The 25,525-nt window shown below is 40.0% G+C and overlaps 1 protein-coding gene across 2 annotated transcripts in view; it reads right to left on the bottom strand.

Annotated features, from left to right (window-relative positions):
- Positions 1-24,993, bottom strand: part of WARS2 (tryptophanyl tRNA synthetase 2, mitochondrial) — a 39,205-nt gene extending 14,212 nt beyond the window's left edge. Inside the window, exons 1-2 of one of the 2 annotated variants that reach the window (XM_068181887.1) lie at positions 24,603-24,993; positions 4,368-4,625 (exon numbers count right to left, since the gene is read on the bottom strand). In XM_068181887.1, coding sequence (XP_068037988.1) covers positions 4,368-4,625; positions 24,603-24,929 — 585 coding nt within the window. In that variant the 5' untranslated portion in view covers positions 24,930-24,993. Of the gene's footprint in view, positions 1-4,367; positions 4,626-6,946; positions 7,251-24,602 lie in introns of those variants that run through there. The other variant, XM_068181886.1, reaches the window with a different exon arrangement.
- Between the last annotated feature and the right edge of the window lie 532 nt (positions 24,994-25,525).

Below are 25,525 nucleotides of genomic sequence, written 5' to 3'. Positions count from 1 at the left end.
TATTTTTATTTTTTATTCTTACTAAAAGTATCACTTTTTTATAACTTCCTACTTGAGAAAATATAATTAAACAAGCTGTAATGAAAGAGCTTCTCTCACTGGGAGGCCATTTTACTGTCCAACATACACCACAATTGTTTTACTAGATATTCTAATTAAATGTGTTTGTTTATAACCCTTCACAGACAATGTGGTTCCAAACACTACCCTAATTATTCATCACCATCCTTCTTGCTTCTAAATATTTTCAAGTTATCATCACTTGTTCTTTGTAGCCACTACTTCCCTAAGCTGGAATTAAAGTTTTTATATGGTAAGTGTGGGAGATATTTGTTGAACTGCAATGCATTAAGACAAAATATACAGCCATTAACTTACTGTTTGTACAAGTTTTAAAACAATATAATCTATAAATGTTAAATTCTGAAGCATACAAAACTATTTTTCATCCAACTAGCACTTTCCATTTATAGGTAATTTAGCTGTAAATCCAATACAAAAGAACATAGGCCATATGCTCTCTAAACAATACAATAAAAAACTTGCCTATGCAAAATTTCTGTCACTTCTATTTAATTTTAGTTGAAAGGCGAGGACATCACTGAAATCTGTTCTGGGATTCCAAGTGTACTTCACCTGTATCCTTATCATAACAGCACCTTTTGGACCTAATATAAGCATGAGAAGTATCTGTTCTCACCACACTTTCTCCCAGCAGTCAGTCTGTGATTCATATTGCTCAGCCTTTTGTCTCACTTGTATTGAAAAGGATGATAAAGTGTGTGAAAACTCTCAAGGCAGGTATTTGAGATCTCTCTGGATTAGAGATTTGAAAAAAAATCCTAAGTAAGTAAAGTAAGTGAAACCCTTACCAAAAGGCACAGGCCTTTTGAGAAACCAAGTAGCATTATTTTTTTTCACATATGGCAAACGTATTCCAGAGAAGCAACACAAGCAGCAAAATACAGAAAGAGTAAGCCAAACAAACAAATAAAGAAAATAAAAACCCAGGCCCATTTCAGTAATTCTAGACCACTCAAGCCCAGTGTAATCCAGAGAAAGTGAGAGGACACAACAGCATTTACATGAACGAATGCATGAGCAATTCCCTTAGTGAGGCTCACCACTACTAGCATACTTCCGCAGTGCAAGAATTTCATTCTGCCTTTATGCTACAGAATCAGGGTACAGAAAAAGTCATTAGCTGTGGTGAGTTTTGGTGATTAAAACTAAAAGTTCATAAACAATAATTTTGTTGCATGATGTTTGAAAAAAAATGAACAGAAATGTCATTCAGGAGTTATTAAAGAAACATTTCTGTGATCTACAGATTTGGAAATTTTCTAGATAGAACTCAAAATACAACAATAATTACATCATGCTAAGCTACTGAGAATTCTCATTTAGCAGTTTGATCTGCTATTGAAAAAACCTATCCTGTCCATAACTAAATACCTAATGCAGCTTTCTATTTGTGGCTGGATTTTCACTGCTTTCCTGCGGACCTCTGGAAGTACCTACCCTATTTCAGTATACAGTTTTGGTCACTTTGCTTTACACCTCAGCCAAATGTTTGTAAACAAAAGTGGGACTTTTTTAGACCACCCTTGGAGACTGCTACAGCGGCTGAAAAGAAGGCCAGCTCCTTTTTTATTTGAAATCTGAGAAATTTCCAATCAAAATCAAGCAATAAACTTTCTTGATTAGCAATAGCTGTAATCCATCTTACACCTTCATTTTTAGGAACAATCATCTCGATATTATGACATTCCATAACGTACTATTTCATTATCATACTAAAACAATAATCACATTAGCAAGGTTCCTGTCTCCTTTCCTCACATCAAGAGCTACATGCAGATACTCTTTTTAATTGCTTCCAGAGAAACATCTGGTGCTGCCTATGTAAATGTAACAGATCACAGTGCATCTCTGGGTATACCTGACCACTTCATACAGCTCGTACAGACTTGGTCTGGGGAAACTGACAAACCACTTCAGCCTGAACCAGTGCTGAAACAGTCACAAACAACTGCAATAGTTCTTCTGATTGCAGTGTGACAATGAACTTTCAAAAATATGCTAGAATCAGCCACTTCTGAAAGGTATATGGATTCTTTTGTGGTAAGTATTGGTAAGAATAACATTCAAGACATCAGACACAGCTCAAACATTTAATCTAATGGTTTAGATTTAACAAGAACAATGACCATTAGATCTGGACAGATAAGGACACAAAAATTAAGGTAAAAAGGCAAATTGAAGTCTATTTAACTGAGGCCAGCCTAACCACTGTAAGGAAAATCAGAATCATATTTGGTGGTAACTTTCATTTGATACAGCTGATCATGTTCAAGTTTAGCTATCTTAGGTTTTCATTGGTTTTTGACTGTATTGGTAGTGTAGAAGCACTGCACAAAGAGCCATCATTTCCTGAGTTTGACACTTTCTCTTTGGGGGTTCAAAGATTCAACCTCTGCATTATTATATTTTGAAAGATACAACATATCTTCTGTTGCTGAGTGCAATGTAAGATCCTCACTGGTAATCTTTGGCTTCAAGGGAAGCTTGGTTTTAGCAAGACCTCGAACAGCACTAATTTAGCTTTTAGACCAGTAGGAATATAAGAAAAGCAACACTGGACCAGATCAAATATCCATCTCTGACAGCAACCAACAAAAAAAGAAAATGCAAGTGCAGAAAAGCATGGATACTCTCCCATCTGTGGTTTCACCACTTCCTGTAGAGATGACTGCTCAGATAGGCAACAGTCCCTAAGCAATTTTTCAGATTAATTTGTCGAGTCCCTCTCTGAATTCATATAAAATTCAGCATGCATTGTATCCTGTGTCATGGGGTTCTGTAGCCCAATCGTGAATTTTGTGAAATGCAGCATTGTTATGCTTGTTGTTATGAAAATTGTTATGAATCTTCCAGGTGTTAACTTGTTTCGATATTTGTCAGTTTGCATTCTTCAGTGGATAAAACAATTTCTCCATATCACTCGCAATTTTATAAACCTTCACTTTATTCCTCTCTAACCATGACCTGCAAAGCATTTATCCTTCATGCTGAAGAGTCCTCTCTGTGTATCTACTCACTGATCCTGTGTTGTAACTAATTGAATTGTTCAGTTGCTTGAAAACAAGAAAAAAAAACCCTCTAGACTGGTTTTTACTGCATCATTGGCTTGTAACTCACCTTGCGATTATTCCAGCTAATGACTTCATCATTTTGAGGCTGACAAGTCAAAGTAGAGGAAAATTAAAACCCAAGCTGGTAACATATTTAAAATGATAGATAGATTTGAAAATAATGGGGTGAATTTATTTAAATGTATTTCCACCAGAATTCTGAGCTCATCTATTTAGACTGGTCTTTTAATACAGAGAAAAAGTGAAGCGGGAAGTATATCTGTCTTCATCAATTCATTATTCACCAGGGATATAGAGCTATGATTGCCATTTGCAGTATAACAACCCCAGGAAACTCTGTCTATAAAGAATCGTGTTGAAACATCATTTCAGCTTGCACCGATAAAATTCAGATCACCTTTGCAGTTCTGCTGCAAGGTGGACACCCACTTGTGGGTGTCTTCACAAGAGCAGAAGCTATGACACATCTGTGTCTGTGGAAATTATAGAAGTCTGCCAGTTTAGAGTCAGTAACAAAACGTTCATGGAGGAAGAAACTAAGTTGTGTTCCAGGAAAATATAACATGTGATAGCTATATGCCAAGTGGGAGGGTAAGCCCTGTACCCCTTGGGGTAGTCAGGGGGAGCACATGGTTTACAAATGAATTACCAGATCAGATGGAAAAGCGTCTGCATGAAAAGGAGGTTATAGCAAAGAAGGGAAAGTAAGTCCCAGAGATGTAACCTCCTGATAACCATGGTGGAACTGATACAAAACTTACCATGTTAATCACCTGTTACTTTGTGATTACTGTGCAGCTGGCAAAATAAGTGGCAAGAGCTGATACAAAAGCATAAAAACATGTTTTCCTTACCTTTACAGTTCCACAGGCTGCGTTTATGAGTCAGCCTTTTTTGACTAAAGTGACACAGACAAATTACTGGTCTTCTAAGAGGTCTTAGAAGTATTTTACTCATAACCTGTACAAACTTCTAGCCCTGCTTCAGAAATTTACAGTGTACTTATCCCTAAATGGGCTTCTCAGTCATGGTTGCAGCATTCAAAATTTCAAAACTGCAGCAAGGGATAAGTTTAAAATCCAACACTGCTAACATTTTCTAGGACCACCAACACAAACATGATAAAGGAGTTCAGCAATGCTACACTCACTCATTAAGATCTGCTGAAAGCCACTTAATCAGAAACAAATCCAACACAACAGGAGCACTCACCAGTGACTGCCGGAACAGGAAACACTTCTTTGGGTCAATCCCACAGGCAAGGATGGCAGCAGTGGTGTCCAGGATGTTCTGGCGCAGGACAGCTGGCTCCTTGGGCATGGTGAGAGAGTGCATGTCCATAATGCTATAGAGCACTGAGCTGCACTTTCGCTGCAGATTCACCCAGTTCTGAATGGCTCCAAGGTAGTTACCCAGATGAGGGGTCCCAGTTGGCTGGATACCAGAGAAAATCCGATCCACAACCATATTCTGTGACAAAGCATTGGCAAAATAAACACACTTTTCCCCCCACCATATTATTTTATGTTTTAAAGTAATTTTAAAAGCCTCATTTATTCCTGTCTCTTCTCCCCTCCAGTCAGTGTAGAAATGTATAAATTCAGAATTTATAGACCTCAGAACCGATAATTGCAGTAAGTCAGTTAAAATACTCTATCTTACAGCAGAGACTGACAACTACCATAATTTTAAGCTGTCAGACTGCACATGCAAAAAAAAAAAAATACAGCTGTAAACAAGACTGGAAAAAAAATGCCTTAGAAACCAAGTGGTAGATTCCTCCATTTCCTTTGCACCAAAGCTGTATGTTTCTCTTTAGTCTCTATATCCACAGTTCAGTATCTATATCCACTCTGAGACAGAAACTTAGGGTCACAGAACAGAGAAATTCAAACATTTTTGTTGTAAACTCATGCAATGTCCCAGTAGATCACCATCTTAACTCCCATGGACATTGAAGTCTTATTTTTCTAGCTGCAAAGAACATTTTGAGCAGTTCCTGAAAGAAAGCTACTTCTTGACCCAAAGGTCAAAGAATAATGAAAGAGATCATCGAAGTTCTGAAACTCCCTATTTTGGAAGCAATAGAATTTCTAAAAGAGCTCTACAAAGAAATACGGCTATAACTCAAGATCACACCTGGAATACTGTTCATGCACCAGGACCAGCAAAATGTCAACATCGGAAAAGAGCTCACAGAGAAACATCAAAACCAAAAAAAGACTAAGAAGTTGAGGTTGTGAGCAAAGACTAAAAAGTTTGAAACATGTATAGCTTGGCTAAGTGACAGTTACCATCTCAGAAAGTTTGTTTTCCTGCATCCCAGCCCTCCATCTGACCATTTTCTCAGAGCCCGGAGCTGTCAGCATATGATCAATTACCTCCCTGACCTTCCCAAAGAATTCCACCATATTCAGAAGTAGCTCAGCAATGTTTTATGTGAAAATGCTTGTTACATGCCAAGTTGCATGAGCATGCAAGACTTCTCAACTCATTAAATGAGGGTGCTCCCCACCACAGCAAATACAATAAAAATCCTCAGATTCTGCTCTGTGGCAGGATCATCAACTTCATTATGTCTGTGGCTGCATGATTTTTTTTCCCTGTTAAATTTTATGAGCAACACCTATAACTTAGCAGGAAGAATTTATTTACTGATGTAGTCTGTTTTCTTTCCTGTGAATCTCTTACAAATGTGTGTGGGAGAAAAAAAAAGTCATACAACTATTAAAACACACAAAACAGCAGTAAAAGTCAAGGCCAAGTACCATTACTTTTAACTATTAAAAAAAGGACTTCAAATTGACTTAATTCATTTTGATTCAGACTTGAGAGAAATTAATGAGAAAGTGTTTCCAAGTGGAATAGAACTTCATTACTTTTAAGCATGATCTATAGCTCAGAAAAGCCTACACAATTTCTTTGTAAATTTGCTGAAAAATTATCTTTTCTTCTAACGTAAGCTTGTTTTTTAGATCAAGACAATTTTCTTACTCAATGTTTAAGTGTTTGTGCTGACAGACAAGAGCAGCTTTGGGCTAGCTGCCATGCTAATTTCTCCTGCTCACATAAATGCCTACACATTTAAATCTTGATGGCAACCCCTTCATCCCATCCCAGATATCTTCTAGACTTGTATATTCTTGAGTCAGTTTCTAATTGCTCTTGGAGAACCTCCAGCACAGGAGCTTCAAGGTAGTCACTTGAAGCAACGAAAAGCACACCACTTCATCCAACAGCAATTCCAGCTTCCAGTCCTTGTGTTCCAGTCCTCGACCACCCATGTGCCTCTTTTCTTCATTACACAAAAATGGAGGTATGATACTCGATCTCTCACTTGGCATTTGATTCCTTGTCATCCTAGGAACTTACATCAGAGCATTTCTCACCCCTCACAGAATCCACTCACCTCCCACTAAGCTACTACCTGGCCCAGGACTGCAGCCAGCTTCCTGTTAACATTGAGAGGTCAGGTGCTCTCTTGCAGAAGGAGGCATTCAACATTCCAATATGTATAAATGAGATGAAGTCTTATTGAAACTTGGGATTCACTAGACTTCAGAGCTGTACTTCTATTACTACAGGTCTAGAGCAGCTGCTAGGCAATGCAACAAGTACTTTACAAGCACAACATTTGTTTTTTGCTTCCTATGTTTCTTAACTAAGACAACAAGAAGTCAGGGAGGAAACAGTTGACCAGTAACATGGTGTTCTACCCCTACTGGGATCCCAGAACAGCTGGTTGTTTGTCAGAGCACATAACCTTTTTTCATGTCTGTATCTCCGCTCACTAAGTTCAAATCCTGATCCTCCTTCCCACAATTACTTCTCCCCACAGTACTGGTTGCTTTCTGGTGCCCATTTATATGCCTGTTTAACAACAACTCTTCTTCACAGACCATAATTCTTACAGCCCTACTCTCCATTTTCTTATCAGACAATTTCATCCCTCCAGCATTCTTTTCTTCCTCCACTTGTGCTTTACACCCCTTGCTTCCCCAGAGAGCTCTAACACACAGCTCTTTATATAAACTCTTACTGTAAGAAGGAACAGAGAATGCCATGTTAAGATTATTACCATTATTACTAATTATTACTGTCTTGACTCCAGTCACTTCATATAAAATATGGTTTTTACCTGCATGGTTATAAAAGTTAAGAAATGTTATCATGTGCCAGAAATCCACTATGGACCCACATCACTTAAAGTATCTTAGGATGACCAGATTAAAACATAGTGCAGAAACTTGCACATCTTCCAACTTCAGTCTAGTAAAAGACAGCATCACCTAACATGTCTCCATGTTACTGCTTCTTTTCCCTGGGACTTGAAGCTGGTGCTACTTCAGTGCAGGAGCAGCTCTTCACTGGGGTAACTGTGTTATACCAGGCACAGGAATTTCTATGCAGTCAGCACAGATCAGCTCATGTGCCAATACCTTGACCCAAAAAGTGCTGACACCCCGAGCCTGTGGAGAACAGTTCTGTCTAGAAACTTTGTTGGTCCCCAAGTCAGGCAGACTCAATTCCCTTGCAGCTGCAGTCCTTGCTTTGAATGTTTCCCATAACATGTTCGTTATCTGCCTTTTCAACTTCTCAGATCACTGTCCAGTCTGTAGGTAATGTTATTATGATCATATTGGATATATTGGCAAAATTGTGTCCCTTAATGTGAGTATAATACACTCAATACATAAAAGTGCAATAGTGATATTTAAACAGGCAGTCTGAGAATGTCTTTCACCAAGAAAATACAAGACATCAGTGTCTCAGCATAAACTGTGTGTTCAAATACTGTACCAACTCCAAATATTCAAAGGCTAACAATAAGCTAATGAAAGGGAGGTTTGTTGTAATACTACATAAGTTAGCATCTGGTGATACACTACATGTTGAAAAGAAAACACACAATGTACAATGTTAAATGGACACAGTTTCATATAAAGAAAGAATGAAGCTCTCTATACATTAAAGAGAATACCTGTGAAGGCAAGCATGACATCTTTAATGGTGCTTTGTATGTTCAAATGGTAAACAAATACTTACAAAAGGTTTGTTCAGTAAAAGGGCAATAAATAGCAAGTGAAACATTAGAAACAAACAGTAGCAGTATTATATTCAGCCTAAGCTCAGCAATTACTTAACCTGAAATAGAGAATTCACAGAAATAAGTAAGTCCAATAATGAAAACTGAACTAGGCTGAACCTGAGTAAAGCATTAGCAAATCCATTACAAAGAACAAACCCATACTGGCTCCCAGCTGAGGGACCAGTTGACTAGAAGTCTTTCATCTTTAACTCCTTTGATTCCATTTAACAACATAAAGCACAAGAAGTTACAGCAAACAGGGTGGTATGAAATATTCCATTGTGTTAGCAGAAGTCTATATTAAAAAAAGCCCACACAAAACACCCTCAAATGAATCTTGGATTTCTTGCACTAAAAATATACAAAGAACATTGCTCCTTTGGACAGAGTTTATGTTCCCTGTTTGTTCACTCCGTGAGAAGCAGCGGGCAGCATAGCAGCGTGGCAGGGGACTTCTGCCTGGTACCATGAAATCATGGGGCTGGAATGCACTTCAATGGAGCTGTTAGGTCAGGGGATGGGAGCTGTGTGCTCCAAAGTTCTGGAGCTGGAAAAGGATAAAAACAAAAGGAGTGAAGACTTCCCAATGGAGCAGAGTGAAAGCCACAAGACACGCAGCTCCTGCCCACAGGCACTCACTCATTCAGACATCTGTAGTAAGCACAGTGTGAGCCTGCTGTTCGTATGTTTAACTCTGTGTGGTGTGTGCACCTACACCACTAGTGCTGCACGTTAGTCCTCGTGTCTGCTAGGAGTGCTGCATCTGATAGATGACTAGACTTAGCACCTACTATTTGTTTTCTCTCTACAAGACCTCTGCAGGGCAATTCTAGACACCACAGTGTATTTCTCAGCTGCATCACCGAATGAAGCTTGGCCCCAAACCCACTAAGATTCAGGTGTTCTCTCAACTAACCTCCCTTTTGTCATGAGATCAACAACTGCCTCTCCTTATACTGAAAAAAATAGCAACATCCAAATGCTCTCAAATAATCAGGAATAAGCATTACATCCTTATCCCAGAGCAGGATGGCTAAAATCTGGTCCTGCCATCCTGTAGCATGGCCATATCCATCTTCAATGCAAAACAGGAAAGATGACAGCTTCCAAAAATCCAATTCTACTCTCTTGGACCAAAGCAGAGCTTTTCTCTGTATGGAAGGTGAGCTACAACTGTCAAGGACTCAATTCAGCAGTTAAAGCCAGAATCATTCCCTCTCATGAGACAGATGTGCCAGATCTGGAAGACACACCAAAGCTGATAAAGGAAAAGATCCATACAGATCCAAGCATCCCATGTTACATTAAATTCTTGGTATCCTGGCTATACATTTCATGTTTAGCTTTATGAATTCTGTCACTGCTGAACACAAGAATTTATTTACCTGTTGGATACACATATTTGCCTGGTACAGTCAAGAAAAAACTGCATCTCAAATACATAGTAAAATCAGTCATAAAACAGTTCCCCCTTCACAAAGAGTTACAGAAAGAAAATCAAGTGAAAGCATTCACAGAACTTAGGTTTTCAGAATCTCTCTTCTTTACAACTCCACATAAATATTGCCATCACATGCTTGAAATGACAGCAGACAAGCTACAATTATAGGGTAACCTTATGCCTATGCTTTAGTCTCTTTTGGATTTTAAAAACAGAAAAACGTAGCACTCATTCAAGGATGTAGGAGAAAGCTGCCAGTAAACAAACAATTCTCAGGATTGTTTTCTCCTTTTATTTTGGCATAGGCATGCTATAAAATTACATAAAAGCATACATAAAAATGTGGCTGGTTGGAGTCAAGTTAAGATCTATTGTTTAACACAACAAATCATTAAATGATCACATTAATCCTGCCCTAGAAGTAGAGAGGCGGTGTCTGTCAGCTTCTCAATCTACCCAGTCATGGGGGAGACAGACACATCTTCAAAATCAAATTCAAAGGAGGCTTTTGCTAATTATATCCTTGGAGCGACTGAAGGTAAGGACAAAGCTTTGGACTAACTAGTTTCTTTGGACTTTGTTAATGACTTTATCCCAGCAGCTTAACAGATGAGAGACAGGCTTATGCCTCCACCTATAATATATCTTATAAATATTTTAATTTCTAAATAATAAAAAGACTGACACACAAACTCACCCTGGGCTGAAACAAAAGCAAGACATTTTAGACCCAAACCCCATAATGTTACAGAAAATTATGACAGTATTACAAGAGCAGCTGCAACAGAAATCACTCCCCAAGCCACAGCGATGGTTACCATTCACATGCTATAGCATTTAGCTGCTCTGCTTTATTTGAACAGCCATTTACTGGGGGCAGAACAGGTGAAGAGCCAAGTGAGATCTACAGCATCAGAGCTAATTCTAAACACAGGTGGTGGGCACAACAGAGAGAGCAGGAAGTCGACAGGAGAATCACTGCTGACATGTAGGACAGGGAAGATTGATGGCTTCCCTCTCTAGTTTTCCCCACTGTGTAGGCACGCAGGGGGTGGGGGAAAGGGACGGAGAAGCTGCTGTGCTGGCGACATAACACACCACAAGGCTCCACAGCACCAGCGCTGATTAATGACACTGGAACGACTCAGGAAACAGCAAAGGATCATTCACAGACTTTGCTCTTCTTGTTATAATTTTATTCATGGGGATTCATTTTGCCCCAGCTGTCCCAAGCTGAAGCGAGTTCAAATTTGCCAGACGAAAAGAAAATGTGGAAGTCAAAGGGAAGAGAGAGCAGCATAAGCAAACACAGACATGCATAAAACACAAAAACTGAAAAATCTGAAATTTCTAACAAGAAGATCCTCTCAACAGGGATCAAAAAGGGAAGAAAAATAAAACCAAAACAACACAACCAAAACCTTGCTCCAACCTCAGAGACAAAAGAAATTCTTTGGCTGACAAAAGTCACCAACCACCGCATCTTTTGCATCTGTCTACAATTTTTTTATTTCCCTTATTAATACTTTGCAACTTCAAAGCTCTGGTTGCTAAAATAATATGCTCATCTGTTAACACTGGCTTAGCAAAACCTGTCTTGAGACAGTTATTAAGCAGCAAAATGAAGGGAAGCCAGACAAGTCAGATTTTACTAGCTAAAGCATACATTTTAAAGCCTAATTGGGACAATTTAAGTATTAATGTTGTTACAGAAAGAAAAAAAAAGAAGGAAAAGGGAAACTTCGGAGCACTGTATGTATTACATAGTTTCCTTTATTGTTTTTAATGCAATTACTTCCCTGCAAACTTGCTGTAGAAACTTTTAAACATGTTTATTTTGATCTGATAATTCAATATATGTCAAATTCATCTGGTACAAATGCTATTTCAACATGCTTAATTCTTAAAATGAGAGACTAAAGATCTAACATTAAATTAGAAAGAAACATATTTATACCAGAGCAAGCTTTCAGATAAATAGCTTGCTTTTAAGTAAAGATTAACCCATTGCCTAGAAACTGAACTAAATTAAGATTTAAACAGAACAGCTTAGCATCCCTTTTTTGAATGTCAAATGCACTCAAACTTCAGTAGGACTTTAATATTTATATTTCAAATGAAAAACACATTTGAAGGAGGAACATTTACAGCACATACTAACCCCACCCAATAAATTTAACTCTGCCCTCTAGGGCTAGCAGAAGAACTCAATGAAGCTGCGGCTGGGTTAGGCTGCCCTCTCACGCTGCCTTGGTACAGATGACTCAGCAAAGGGCTCCTTTCATGTGGCTGCCTGCATCCCACAAGTGGATTCTCTCATTTGCTTTATGAGCCCCACGCGCCACGCGGGGTGCTAATGACAGCCGCACTGACAGAGCCGAGCATTATCTCCAGCAGGCTGCCACACACCACAGGGTTCCTCTGGACCCGAGGCAGCCGCACACCCTCCTCTCCGGTGTGCAGTGCAATAGGGGATACAACCTCTGGTTAGGGACCTGGAGGCAGCCAGCAGCCTCCTGGCTCAGAAGAGCTGGCCCCAGTTCCCTGCAGAGGCCTGGGACAAGAACCTGTGCTATCATTTGTGCAGAGCTGGTGAAGGAGCCAAGCGCTGGGTCTGCACGCAGCCAACAGCGGCCACCGATCTTACCCTAAACCACAATGCCTTCCTTAGCAAGGACACAACCACCCACAGGTGGTTTTTATTTCTCGTGCTGTGCTCCTTACAGTTCTCCACATCAACTTGAAGGACAGCATGTTAGAGCTCCTCTTCAAAGTTGAGCCATAGCCCAGCTACAGAGCAGGTCCAATGCACACTGAAACGTGCACTACTTCTGCACCTCCTGGCTTTCAAACGTGTGCACAGAACTGCATTTAATGGCCTCACATGCTGCCTTATGCAATCTTAACCCTGATTCATGATTCTCAAACCATTTACTTGCCTTTTTAAAGCTGGGGCAATGAAGTTTCTCCAGACAAACTATCTATTTTCTATTAACTGCAGGTCTTATCAGTCCATTTCACCCAGGGTAGGTGAAAAGCTAAAGGAATTTATAACAATATTTTTTGACAATTACCACATAAAGAAGGCGATTAGTGCCTCACTGACAGAAGGCTGCAGCAGGAGCTAAGCCTCAACTATCAGCAGGAACATTCTGGCCAGACAGGCAAGGCAGGAAGGTAAGGTCAGATTGACACATGCTGCTTCCAAAACCATCAGATTATGCACTCAGTGCTTAAAAGCTGAGAATTTGACAGTTCCAGTACTGCAGCCATTACTTGGAAGAGGTGGCACCAGGGAAAATGAGAGGGAGAACCTTTGCTGCACTGTGAAGAACACCTCTAAGATACAAATCCATATAAAAAGTAGTTTACTGTTCACTGAACAACGTGGTGGAACCAGCAACAACTAAAGTTTTCAGGCACAGGTGCTTCCTGGAAAAAGCTCCCCAAAGCACCCATCAGGTCTGGCTTCTGATCCATATGCAGCCCCACAAAGCACACTGGCATGGAAGCACCAGGCTGGGAACTCACAGAGGACCTCATGTTCCACTCTGTGACCTCACGGAATTACTCTGTATCAGTCAGCTCAACTTCAGTTCCTGGAAAGATACAGGAACAAAGGATGATCTTCGAAAAAATTACAAAAATAACAGAAGACAGCAGTATTTCTCAAGAACTAGTGCCTCTCAAAAATGCTGATAGCCTTCCATAGCACAAGAGATGCTAGAATGGAAATGAAATACTAAAGGTTATATTCTATTTTTCATTAAATTCCAATACTATCTCAGTTTCCAACAAGCTAGAGACATAGCACCTCGAATACAGTATTATATGCTGGGGGTGAAACTGGAGAGAAAAAAAAAAATCCTGAAAATAGCACTTATTGATGGCTTACAGTGGTTGGGGAAAGATACATCGAATACAGTTTCCAGGGTTTTGTGCTGGGTCCAGTATTATTTGATATTTTCGTACCTCAAAATACAAAATCTAGATGATGAAATGGAGTGTTCATTAAATCTGCAGACAAAACAAAGTTAGAAGAATGATAAGGGCTCAAAATAATCTTGACAAAGCAAAGAAATGGTCTGAAAAACAGAATGCTATTTACTAGGCAAAAGTATACACAGATTTATACAGAAAAGTCTACTCAAACACACAAACACAAGAAGGAGGCACAGGCAACACAGGCCAACTACAGAACAGGGTCTGGGATTTGTAATATTTTAAAAGGTGAGCATGAATCAGTGTCATGGAGCTGCAAAACCACCACATTTATAAACTACACCCAAAATTGCACAGGAATATATGAATAAGGTGAAAATCCAGGAGACAGAAAACAATTTGCTCATTTTACTCAGGATGAGGATGACCTCAAGCCACAGAAGTTGGATAGTTTTAGGTCCTGTATTTCAAAAGAATGTTAGAAAGAGGCCATAGAAGTTTAACCAAGTCCAATTAGTGACCTGAATAAAAAAGACTACAGAGGAAAGTCCAAAGTGTTTTTAGTCCAGTGGAAAGAAGACTATGAAAGTAAAAGGTGTTACACAATGAGCTTAAGATGAAGTAAGAAAGATTCAGACCAGATGTATGTAAAGAAAAGTTTCCAAGAGTAAGAAGCAGAAAGCATTTCAGAAGAGTGCTTAGAAAGATTTTTTATTTAAAAAAAATAGAAAAAAAAGAAAAAAGTCATATGTTGATAAAGATGTAAGGGCACTTAATTTTTATTTTGGGCCAGATCACCCCAAACAGCGTCTGTTCTAGCCCTCTGAGCCCATAACGTTACATAAGCATGATTAAAGTCAAAGTGAGATAACCAAAGAGGATGGAAAAGGAATCAGAGTTTTATTTAGATAGATTAGATCTCATGGCATTTCAAGACTCAAGACCTTCTACCTGCATTCAACAAAAATGCAAGAATTGAGGCCTTTTCACTGATAGCAGCTGAACACTGAGAATCTTTGAAAAACCATTCTGTGTTGTTGAAAGATGGGAAATACAAGTTAACATTTAACACCTGTAAACTGGTGCATGCCCACATTTAGAAATGTACATTGTTCAACAGAATAAATGTAATAGCAACAAGTGAACAATTTGCATTTATCTTGCTACAAGAAACATGTGGAACTGTCAAAATGCAGTGAAAAGTGTGTATTTTTAAATTATAGAATCTATGATTATAGATATACGAAAGGTTGCTGTGATTTTGATATATTACACTATTCTAAGTACCAAAACCTTAACAATCTTGAAGCAAAACAAATCAGAAGGCTAAAGAATGCCCCCACAACTAAATACTTCCCTCACAGAGAAATTAGAGAAGTTTTATGTTTTTGATTGCAGTGGTATACAAATCTCTTAAAACCATCTGATTGCTCTTGCTCTTTCTTTGACCTCTAGCTGGAAGAAATTTTATTGTATTTTTTTATATATTTTCTTCAAGTGAGGAGTCAGCTTGCTACTAAGATTGCCCTATGGGATATAAACAAAGAATATCAGCTTGCATCTAGAAGGATATTTTTTTAAAAATACTTTTTGTTTGGAATTACTATGTTTCTTCAGAATATTGTTCTAGAAACTCAAAGAGTAGTTCATTTCCTCTCCATTATTTTATTTGGCAATTTCCTGTAGCATGGAAAAGTTGGCTTTGTTTCACATGGGGCCAAAATTAACACAGCTGTTCAAAAACTTTCACCTTGTGGTCACAGCATGAAATTCATCTCAGGTGAATAGAAAAGTTTTAAAACCACCTGATGGATGTTGAGAGGCTTTAGAATGTGGAAATCCCAGTAAATTCCCTAATGATGCACACATGCACAAAGAAAGTACTACGGCTGGTCCTCCTTGTGTATGCTGGAGAGACTTCCATAAATTTAAGTATTTTAGACATAATAATCACACTTGTGCAAGAGACTTCTAGAGAATTAAAAAAACTACAGACTACCTCAAAACTGTTGTTATCAATGCAGGGTGGTCCTGAAATCACCAGGCTGGTCTGTTTCCACAAAAAGGACAAAAAACAAATGAGCAAAGGATGAGAGGGACAAACACAAGTGTTCATTTGTGCTCAGGTCAAGAGAATGTAGCCAAGTGAGATGAGAATGGTGACAGCAAGCTGTGACTTGCTTATTAGACTGCTTGAGCCCAGAAACATCAAATGAAAAGTTCCCTAGTTTGTGTGTGACACTCACTGCTTTGCTTGTCCTAAAGAGGAGATGAGGTGTTCCTTGCTAACTTACCTGCATTATTCAAATTGGCCCACAGAAAGCCAGGCAAATCACCAGCTCCCAGTTTGGATGCACCCTGTGGAGCACATCAGTGTAAAAAAAGCCAAGTGTTTTTACTGTTAGTGCCCCAGAAATGTACAATACTCCATTTTCTTTGGGTACTGGCAAGTATTCTGAATACTGGAGACTTAAAATGTTGCATGGTCAACTGTGAAAATGTCCCTTTGGAGGGAGTGACAGCACCTCTAGCTGTTGTGACCTGGCTTAATGCTTGATGAGCAAGAGTCAGAATGTTGACATTGCTTTAACTCTGCAAAGATCTAAAATGTAGATATAGTAAAAAAAGTACCCAAGAAAACACTCCAGTGGAAGTGCATGAAGAGCAGAATGTGAACTTGACTGCAGAAATTACATGGGCTAATTTGTTGCCAGCAGAGATGCAAAATGAGATTCGGCCAGGAATTCAGAGGGCTGGACCCCTCATTCCCTTTACATAAGCAACAAAGAGGCTTTGAAATGTTTGAAACTGTTTTGTTCTTCCATGCAAACGGAAAGCACCCTATGGATGCCTATTAAGTAAAGTCTTTCCACATCTTGGCAAGTATGTGATTTCAAGAAAAATATTTGCAAATGGATAACCTAATTCAAGAAGAAGTCAAAGACCACCTTTGAAAGAAACTTTGATGTGGCTATAAAAAGATTATATTTAGGAAGGATAGCATAATGTGGTTCTGTTGTTAAAAGTTTGTACCTCCCCATATTTCTTTGCTGTTTTTCATGTAAAAAGCAATGCTGGTAAGCAGAGAAGTGAAGGCCCATGAGACATAGGATTGAGGCAGAATCCCTGAAAATAACTGCTCCTGACTGTTGGATAAAGACAAAGCAAGCCATTTAGCAATTTCACTGCCAAAGGACAGGGATATTGGAGCATCCACCAGTGTGAAAACAAATTACAACAATAGTTGCTATGTGAATCTCAGGTGAGATCATCAGGAAGCCTGGAATCTTTTATTAACATGGAAACGCTACTATATCTTTCCCAAGGTACAGCTATCACACACAGATTTCAAAGACAAAACTGTGCACCTGGCAAAAGGAAAAGATGATGGTGAGACTAAGAAGTTGTGAAGACATTTGCAATTCACTTTCTTTTTTAATGCTGTCCAAGACCCTTCAAATGAGATTAACAGGTCAGCCAGACTCTGAGGATGACACTATGCAGACCAATATACAGTAATTAATTGTCACTGAGTGTATGTAATCAGAAACAACAATGATGAGATTCAGAACAATGCACATTCATTCTGTCAGAATGGAGAATGTATATAATTTCATCTCCTTTCAGCTTCTGAATACTTCTGGGAATTGGAAGATTCTTACAGAAACTCTGAGCTTCAAAAATGGAAATACAGCACTATCTGCACAGGCATGTAAATATTGACCTACAATAACCACCTACATAAATGAATGAGATGGGCTTACCACACTTTGAAATACCAGTAAGAAGCATTTAATTCACCTTCTAATCTGTACTGTAAAGCTCCAAACCACTTACCCATAAACAATACAGGTAGTCTAAACAAAAAGAAATTCCTAGTCTGAACAGTTTATGAAAGTGTAATCTAAATACAAATGAAGCATAGAAGGGTTTTATCTCCCTGTTACAAAGACAACATCCTTGCAGTAGTTTATAACATGAACTATGTGCAACACTGAGGAAAACTGAGGAAACTCCTAATTTTAAACAACACTCATTCTTCATTCAGTTATTGTGCAGACATCACTGAAGCAACTGGGTCAACTTCACCACTCTACTGCTATGGCCAGCTCCAAGGAGCAGATACATGCCCTAGCATAATTCAAAGAACTTGAAGCTAAAAGTAAAAGCAGAGATTTCATTTCTGGTAGCAATTATCACATTTCAGCAGAAGAATGAGGGAAATGAAAAAGTAAGTATATATTTCATTGTCTATTTTTTTTGTGTATACATATATACTAATATGTATCTATTTCCTCTCCCACACAGAAAGAACTTCAGTGCACTCTCAAGGTGGATATCTATCTCAGGCGGCAAAAATATATTTAATCTTGTCCAGTGGATATATAGATTTGCCTGATACAGCAGAAAATTATAAAATCTGCTACATGTTTGGTCTGAGTTGGGGATTCCAACTGATACTGTTAGTCAAGGGCTCAAATAACCAAAGGGAAAACAATTTCAATTCACTGATTACAAACACAAGCAAAACTCAAAAAATATATGATCTAAGGTGATTTAACTGACTTGGGGTTTTTCCTCACTTCAGCTTCTGATCCTGCTGCAATTTGAGTCAATTCCACAAAATGTTTGTTCATCTAACCCTAGAGTCGCAGCATAAACCACAACTTGTGTCATGGAAAAAGTAATTGTTAAGTGTCTAGAATAGCACTTGCTGTATTAGTAAATGGAAATTCTATCTGCCAATGAGCCAGTATTAAAATGGGTCTCCAGTCTGCTCTCTAGAGACAGAGGTGATGTGCTGCAGACTGACTCACAATGCTTGTTCAGCATATGCACTGGAGAAATTCACACCAAACTTCAACATCCACGATGGCCAGAGTAGCATCTTTCACTAAACTCACTGTACAAAAACACGCTAATAAAATCAGAAGTCTCTCAAGAGTAAAAACAGGCTTAGTCAAGACACTGAAAGCAAGGGCCAGAGGGGGAAAGAATGGAGGGACTCTACCCAAGCCCTGACAAGATGCCAGAATAAAGGGCTGTTTCCTGCTAAAACAATCTATACTTGCCAGATTTTATTGTTAGAACTCCATTAAGAAATGAATAGGACCCGTTCACGCCTCAAAGAGCCTTCATTTCTGTTTACAGTGGGGTTCTCTCTGTGCAGCTACAACAGTGGTCAAAATCCACCAGAGACAAGGCACTAAGCGAGGCAGATTACAAGAAGTCTCTCTACAACTGGAACTCTAATAAATCTGTGTGGAAACCTGAGATCTCTCAAATCCAGGGAAAATCCAAGAAATGTATATTCTCACTGTATACTAACTTGCCTTCCACTCTGAAAATGATACAAAAGCTAAAGATTTCATTCTTGCATAAAGAACTATTCCACTGCTTTATCTAAAAGATAAGCCAGTCTCTCTAGAAATGAAATATATTTATATTATTTAGCTATTATTTAGCTATTTATTTATTTAGTGATTAAAATAAAAACAAATGACTGATTAGGAAAAACTTCTATTCCAACCTGAAGAGAAGACACCAGAGGTTTAATCCAAAGGCGGGAATATATTGCTAAATCTAGCTGATTTCATAAGGATGTGAGTAACTAAATAACTTTCAGTATCTCTGCCCAATAACAATAGTAAAAAAAATTTAAAATTCAGGAAAATAGGAAATTAAAAAAAAAAAAAGGCACCAATTTCTACATGTGAATCCACATAGAGGCTACCTTAATTGGAAAGAATATCTCAAATCACTTAAATATTTCCTAAAGGTCCTGTATATTACAATATATTTGACCAGCACATACTGGACACCAGGAAACATCAGGGTCTTTGCTGCCTAACAGGTATTTGCATTTCCAGCCTTTTTTCCTCAGTCAAAAGCATTTTGCTACTTCCAACCTTCATGCTCTCTAGAAGAAAGAGATGCAACACAGGGGACTGTCACAATCATAAATCCAGAGCAAGCACTTAAAAATCTGCCTGTTCATCCATCAATTTCAACACACAAGTGTCTGGACAGGCATTCTGAAGTTGACCTGATGCAGTAACCTGTGTATGTGTGCAGCTTGTTACATTCCCCTGGGGACCCATTTCATTAATGGTTAACAAAGTGACCCCTATGTGACAGCAACAAATTCAAGATGGGAACATGGATGCTTTTAAATTGTTTGAATTTCATTCATAACACATCTGAATGATTCTGAAAACTGATCTCTCTCTCCCAGTGTAGTTTTAACTATAATCTTTGAAATCCTTAAGGATTAGGGTATGGTAATTTCAGTTACTTCCTTTCTCTGGAGCCCCATATGGTAACCATAGCTAAAAATTTTGAAGATTTTATTTGCAATCTGGGAAAAAGCATTTTAATGGTCTTCTCCAAAACAACCCTTCTATTTTTACCTAACCGCCTTTTTCACAGCTATCTTTGTTAAAAAATATGAAACATGACCAGTCATTAACATGACTAGCTCAGTAACAATAGAGTGATCAGGTGGCCTGAATAAAGAAGGAACAGTACTTCCTCAAACTGTAAATCAAATTTCACCAGACCCAAACAATCTGAAGATCTCCTCTTAAAGTACTGACAATACTGGGCAGAATTACTGAGGTTCACAAAGGCCCAGCAAAGTATTAGAAGACCAAAAAAGGAAAAATGGCATTCCCATCTTCAAAAATACAGGAAAAGAGGAGCAGTCTGCGAGGTAGTCTGCTTAGCATCAATATTCAGTGAACAAAACCCATCTTTTGCAATTCCCTAGAAGATAACTAGAGGAAAACAACAGCATATGTGGATTTGTTAAGAGCAAAGCGTGCCAGATTAGTCTAACTGACCTTGAGACTCATTAGGCTGCCCCATTAGCAGGGGAAGATGCAGTAAATGCTCTTGATTTTAGCACCACTTTTGGTCACAAACTGTAAAGCAAACCGGAGAAACTACATTCAGGGATCTATACTGTGGTATTTTTTTTTAACATATTGATTCAGGTAAAGAAACAGATACGTTCCTAAATGAGCTGCTAAGATTACCACTGTATTGGCTTCCTTGGATTTGAAGATCCTATACTTGCAGTGGTCCTGACTGAACATTCACCAGAGATATTTTCTGTGCAACACTCACTAAAAGGTAGAAACAACATCCCTGGAACAGTGGGACTCAAACCAATTTTCTCTTTGTATGACCTGAACAGCATGCACTGGACTCAGTGTCCCGAGTTTCATTACAGCAAATCCAACTTGGAGTGCCAGGAAAAAAAAAAAAAAAAGACTAAATTCTAGCAGCAAAGAGGAAAAGATTTTGTGTTTAAAAACATCAACCCTTATGGCTGGAAGATGCAGTTTTGTACCACATAAAGCTAACACAGAATGGGAGTGATTCTGATGCATCACTCCCATGAAAATTGACAAGAGATGAAGGTTGTAGGACATCAAAATGTACAGCTCAGCAACAATAATACAGCCACTGTAATAGATCATGTGTGGAGACCAAACAAGGCTTTCCTACCAAAGAGGAAGACTAGGGTAGGAGAAAAGGCAGCAAAACGAGAAGTCATTTAAAAGATATTCTCAGGAACAAAAGCAATACAGGTATAAGAGTATCCTTATAGTAATTGCAATAGTGATAGCTACTTTGATACTAGAAAGGAAAAATAATGCGAAAGACTCCTGATTTCTTGAAGGCAAATAACACCTAAACGTGTTCTTCCAGCTGAGTGTCTTGAAAGCCATCTAGTGATGCATGAGACTATTAAAAGCAAGACCTTGCCATTCTTCTAATTCCCCTTTGCAGCCAGGACTAAACCTAATCCACGTTTTATCAGGACATACACCAACAACTGACTGACTCACCTTAGATTAAATTTTCCTAATGAGAGGTTATGCCATAGTTGGATTTCTCATGATTTTATCAGTAATTCCCTAGAATACCTGTAGCTGCCCTTTTTAAGAGTGTCTCATCAAAGAAAAAGACTTGATGAAATGACTTTCTATAACCCTGACTTACAGAGCATTGAAGAACAGTAAATCAGGGAATTTGAAAATAAGCTCTTAAAAGTCAAGATACCCCAAATGTAACGAATCTCTCCAACAAAATATTACTTTCTTCTTAACCACATTTATTATGCCTACAAATTTGTGTGCTAGAAATATGTACAAGGAAATGTACAGAGCAACTTTTCCACAGCATAGTAAATCCAGCACAGTGATGAACTGTGCACCACAGTGAAACAAAGCTGAAACCACATAAATTTTGTCTTTGGTGACTATGACTGCATTATTGAATACTTAAACATCAAAACTATAAGGAAGCCAGTAGATACACTGCTCAAGCTTGAAGGCAAACATTTTTCCAGCTTGAAATTTGAATATTCCTCAGCAGTAGGCAGCAAATATGTGATCTGTTCCAAACTGTCTACTGTAGTAGCTGAACCACTCCTGAGTCCATTCTGGCAACAGGAACAGCACAAATAAGGAAGACATTTTTTCCCCCTCAATTCTTTTGAAGATGCAGTGTGAGTACCACTTCAATTCCAGTGCAATTCTTTCCAGATAGACACAGGAGGGCACTGAAAGTGAGAGGCAAAAGTGACAAAATCCCACAACACACTGGACTCGCAAATTTAAAACCAGAGGAACAACTGAAATTACTGCTGTTACTTGAGGGTGGGTGATCTGAAGCTACACAAAATTGGTCAGAGTACGGTGCTAATAATACCAGGGTTGTGGGTTCAATCCCCATATGGGGTTTAACTTAAGAGTTGAACTGGATGACTCTTGTGGGTCCCTTCCAACTCAGAATATTCTGTGAACCAACACTAACTTCGTGGTGGCTTTTTTTTTTTTTTTATGAAAACATTTAAAGAATAACAGGAAAGAAGCACATTCTCAGACCTACCAAACCTTTAAGACAACATGGCAACAGCAACCAGGTCATAAAGCACCTAGTAAGTAATCTTGACCTGATAGGTGACTCAGAGGTGGCAAAGAAATGCACATCAGAGTAAATATTAAAATACAACATGAGCCATGTTCAGTCAGAGCAGATTTCTTTATTATGCATGAAAAATGAGATTTCTTTGCTGGAGGAATGAGAGCAGGGGAGGGTATCTGTTGTGGTACTGAACAGAGCCAAAAGAGTAACCATGTGCAGCAGGAAAGATAAGCATATTCAAATCCGTTAAATATTTTTCAAGGAACTTTTGAGTTCTAAAAATAACGAGTGGTTTGAGACGTCTTTGCCAGACCTGCTTTCTGCATATTACAGGGGCAGCAAAACTGTTCAAATTTTAAGTGTGAGAAATCAAAGAAGATTTAGTCACATGTAAATGAAATTAAAACAAAGCACCTCAAGACATGGAAACACCCAACAAGCTTATTGAGGATGCCATATTGAGATTCTTTAGCTCTTCTATATTGTTACAATTCAATGCAGTCTTATACACAAATGAATTCTGAAACAAAAAATACAAGCAGAAACCTTACTTCTGCTTTACCAATAGGAAGAACACAGTTACTAAGTGAAATATCAGTTATCAAAGCTTCATATGGCATAACAGGTTCTTCCTCTTTTGCTTTCACTGTACCTCCTCAATAGAAAGGGCAGAATCAGGGTCATTAGCTTTTTTAGAACATAATGAAATATGCCTTGACTTCTAAATTTTAAGAATTCTGGTTCTGAAATAGTCCTGCAATGCGTACTTTACCCAGATTCACCACCGTATCCACCAACTTTTTGTGCATTAGTGTGTGTTATAGCTTGATGTGCTCAAAATATCAACTCCATGGCTGAAAGTAACAGAACTCACTTGCTGCAAAATCACAGACAACACAGATTACACCATGAAATGGAAAGGAATCTTTCATCTTCTGCTTACCCTATTTCTTCTCACAAGTAACATGAGACATATCTGTCATATAACCCTGGCAACCATTCTGAATAATGTGTTCCATTACTGAAACATACCACACCATTCAGGATCTGGATGATACGTGAAAAGCAAGATTTTAATGAAAAAAAGCAGTTGTCCACCTAGAAGAAACATTCTCTAAAATGATGCAGTGTTATATTACTGTCATAAAATTCTTCCACTCATTTTAAAAACAAAGCTACAAGCTAGAGAAAAATCTAGAGTTCTAAGGCAAGCTATTCATAGATGTAAAACTATGAAGGAGGCTGCCTACAAACACGACACTGAATATATACCTACCTGACCTGGCTGATTGCTTGGGGTTATCTTACAAAATACAATCAAACCAATTAGTTATTCCTTTATTTCAATTTTCCAATAGAATGGGGGGAGATGAGAGGGGGGAGGGCTCCTGATGGGTTACAATGAAAATCCCAAATGTGTTAAAGAAATTCAAACACTACACCCCACTGAGGTCGTGCAAGTACCAAGAGGAGGGGCTGACACACATCCACTCAGACACTTAGGAGGTTTGGTTTTTTCCTTCCTGTTGCAGAAGACAGGAGCTCGTAGCCAGTAGGTGCATTTAAAATCGAGAGGGAAGAAGCAAAGACCAAGGCTGAAACCTCGCACAACCCCAGCGGTACCTCAGCGCTCGAACGGCCCCGCGACGCCTGCACTTGCCGGCTCAGGCCTCCCTCTCTCCCGCTCCCCGAGCGCCCCGCAGAGTCAAAGGCCCTGCGGCTGAGCGGAGCCAGAGAGAACCAGCCGGGAAGCGGGAGGGATGAGCCGGGAAGCGGGAAGGAAGGGCGGAGAAGCGGGAAGGAAGGCCCGGGAAGCGGGAAGAGCGGAGAAGCGGGAAGGACGGGCGGGCAGCGCGGCCGCCCGCGGGGCGGCAGGAGCCGGCCCGGCCCCGCCCCGCGCCCCCAGCTCTGCGCATGCGCGGAGCCGGCCCGCGGCACGGGGCGGGATGGCGGCCGGGGCGGCCGCGGCCGGAGCGCGGGGCTCGTCCCAGGCCGGGCACACCGGGAAGCGACGGGGGAGATGGCCCAGGCCGGTTACCTGGCCGAGGGTCCCGCGGTGTAGGGCCCGGATCAGGCCGCTCGGTGTCGCCATGGCAAAGGCGGGAAGGAAGAGGCGGGGGGGAGGGACACGGGGCAGGAGCCCGGCAGGGTCCGCGCATGTCCCGCAGGCGCGGTGCGGGAGCGGCCGCCGGTGGGGCGCGGTTACCGGGAAGGGGCGGCGCTGGCGGCGGCACGGGCAGGGGCCCTTGTGGGAGCGAAGGTCATCGCTTCCCGGTTTCCATGGCTCCTGCCTCACCTGCGGGGTGCCCTTGAAACGGCTCCTCTCAGCAGCGCGTCCCATCCGGAGCCTCCTCCATCCCTGCATCCTTCCGGCAGCCTGGCCTTGCCCACGGCAGCTCTTCCACGGAGAGATTCGCACCGTGGCTTCTGCCTGTCCTGTCAAACTAACGAAAGTCAGCCCCCACAGAAACCCCCCAAATCTGCTTTCTGCCCTCATTCTGCTCTGCTCTGCCCGAAAGTCGAGGCAGAAGCGGCTCTCGTTGTCCAGCAGCTCAGACACAGTGTTTTCCTAAATCCAGTCTTTGTCCATGTCTCTTCCATTGCCCAGGTAACAAAACCAAAACAAGAAACACCGTAGTTACTAATGAGGTTTGACAAGTTCCTGAAGAAGTTGTACATCAACCCCTCGTGTCAGCTCCGCTGCAAAAGGTGCCTGGTTCCTCCCCACTTCATTTCTCCCTAGTTCAATTTCTTCCCAGCTTCAGGCTGGGAAGCCACAAAAGGCTTGTTAGCAGTGTTCAGGTGAGGTGAACCCGAGCTCCTCTGCAGGTCTGCAAACATGTGGGACAGTGACTGTGGGAGTCTATCACTGGCTCTGGGAAAACAAGCCAGCGATCAGGAAAGTGCACTTGTAGGTCTGTACCAGTGGCACCGGTGACTATTTCCAGTAGCCCACTTCAA

This window comes from Anomalospiza imberbis, chromosome 2 (genome assembly GCF_031753505.1).
Source record: "Anomalospiza imberbis isolate Cuckoo-Finch-1a 21T00152 chromosome 2, ASM3175350v1, whole genome shotgun sequence".
Taxonomy (NCBI): Eukaryota; Metazoa; Chordata; class Aves; order Passeriformes; family Viduidae; genus Anomalospiza; species Anomalospiza imberbis.
This window is presented reverse-complemented; position numbering and strand designations above follow the sequence as displayed.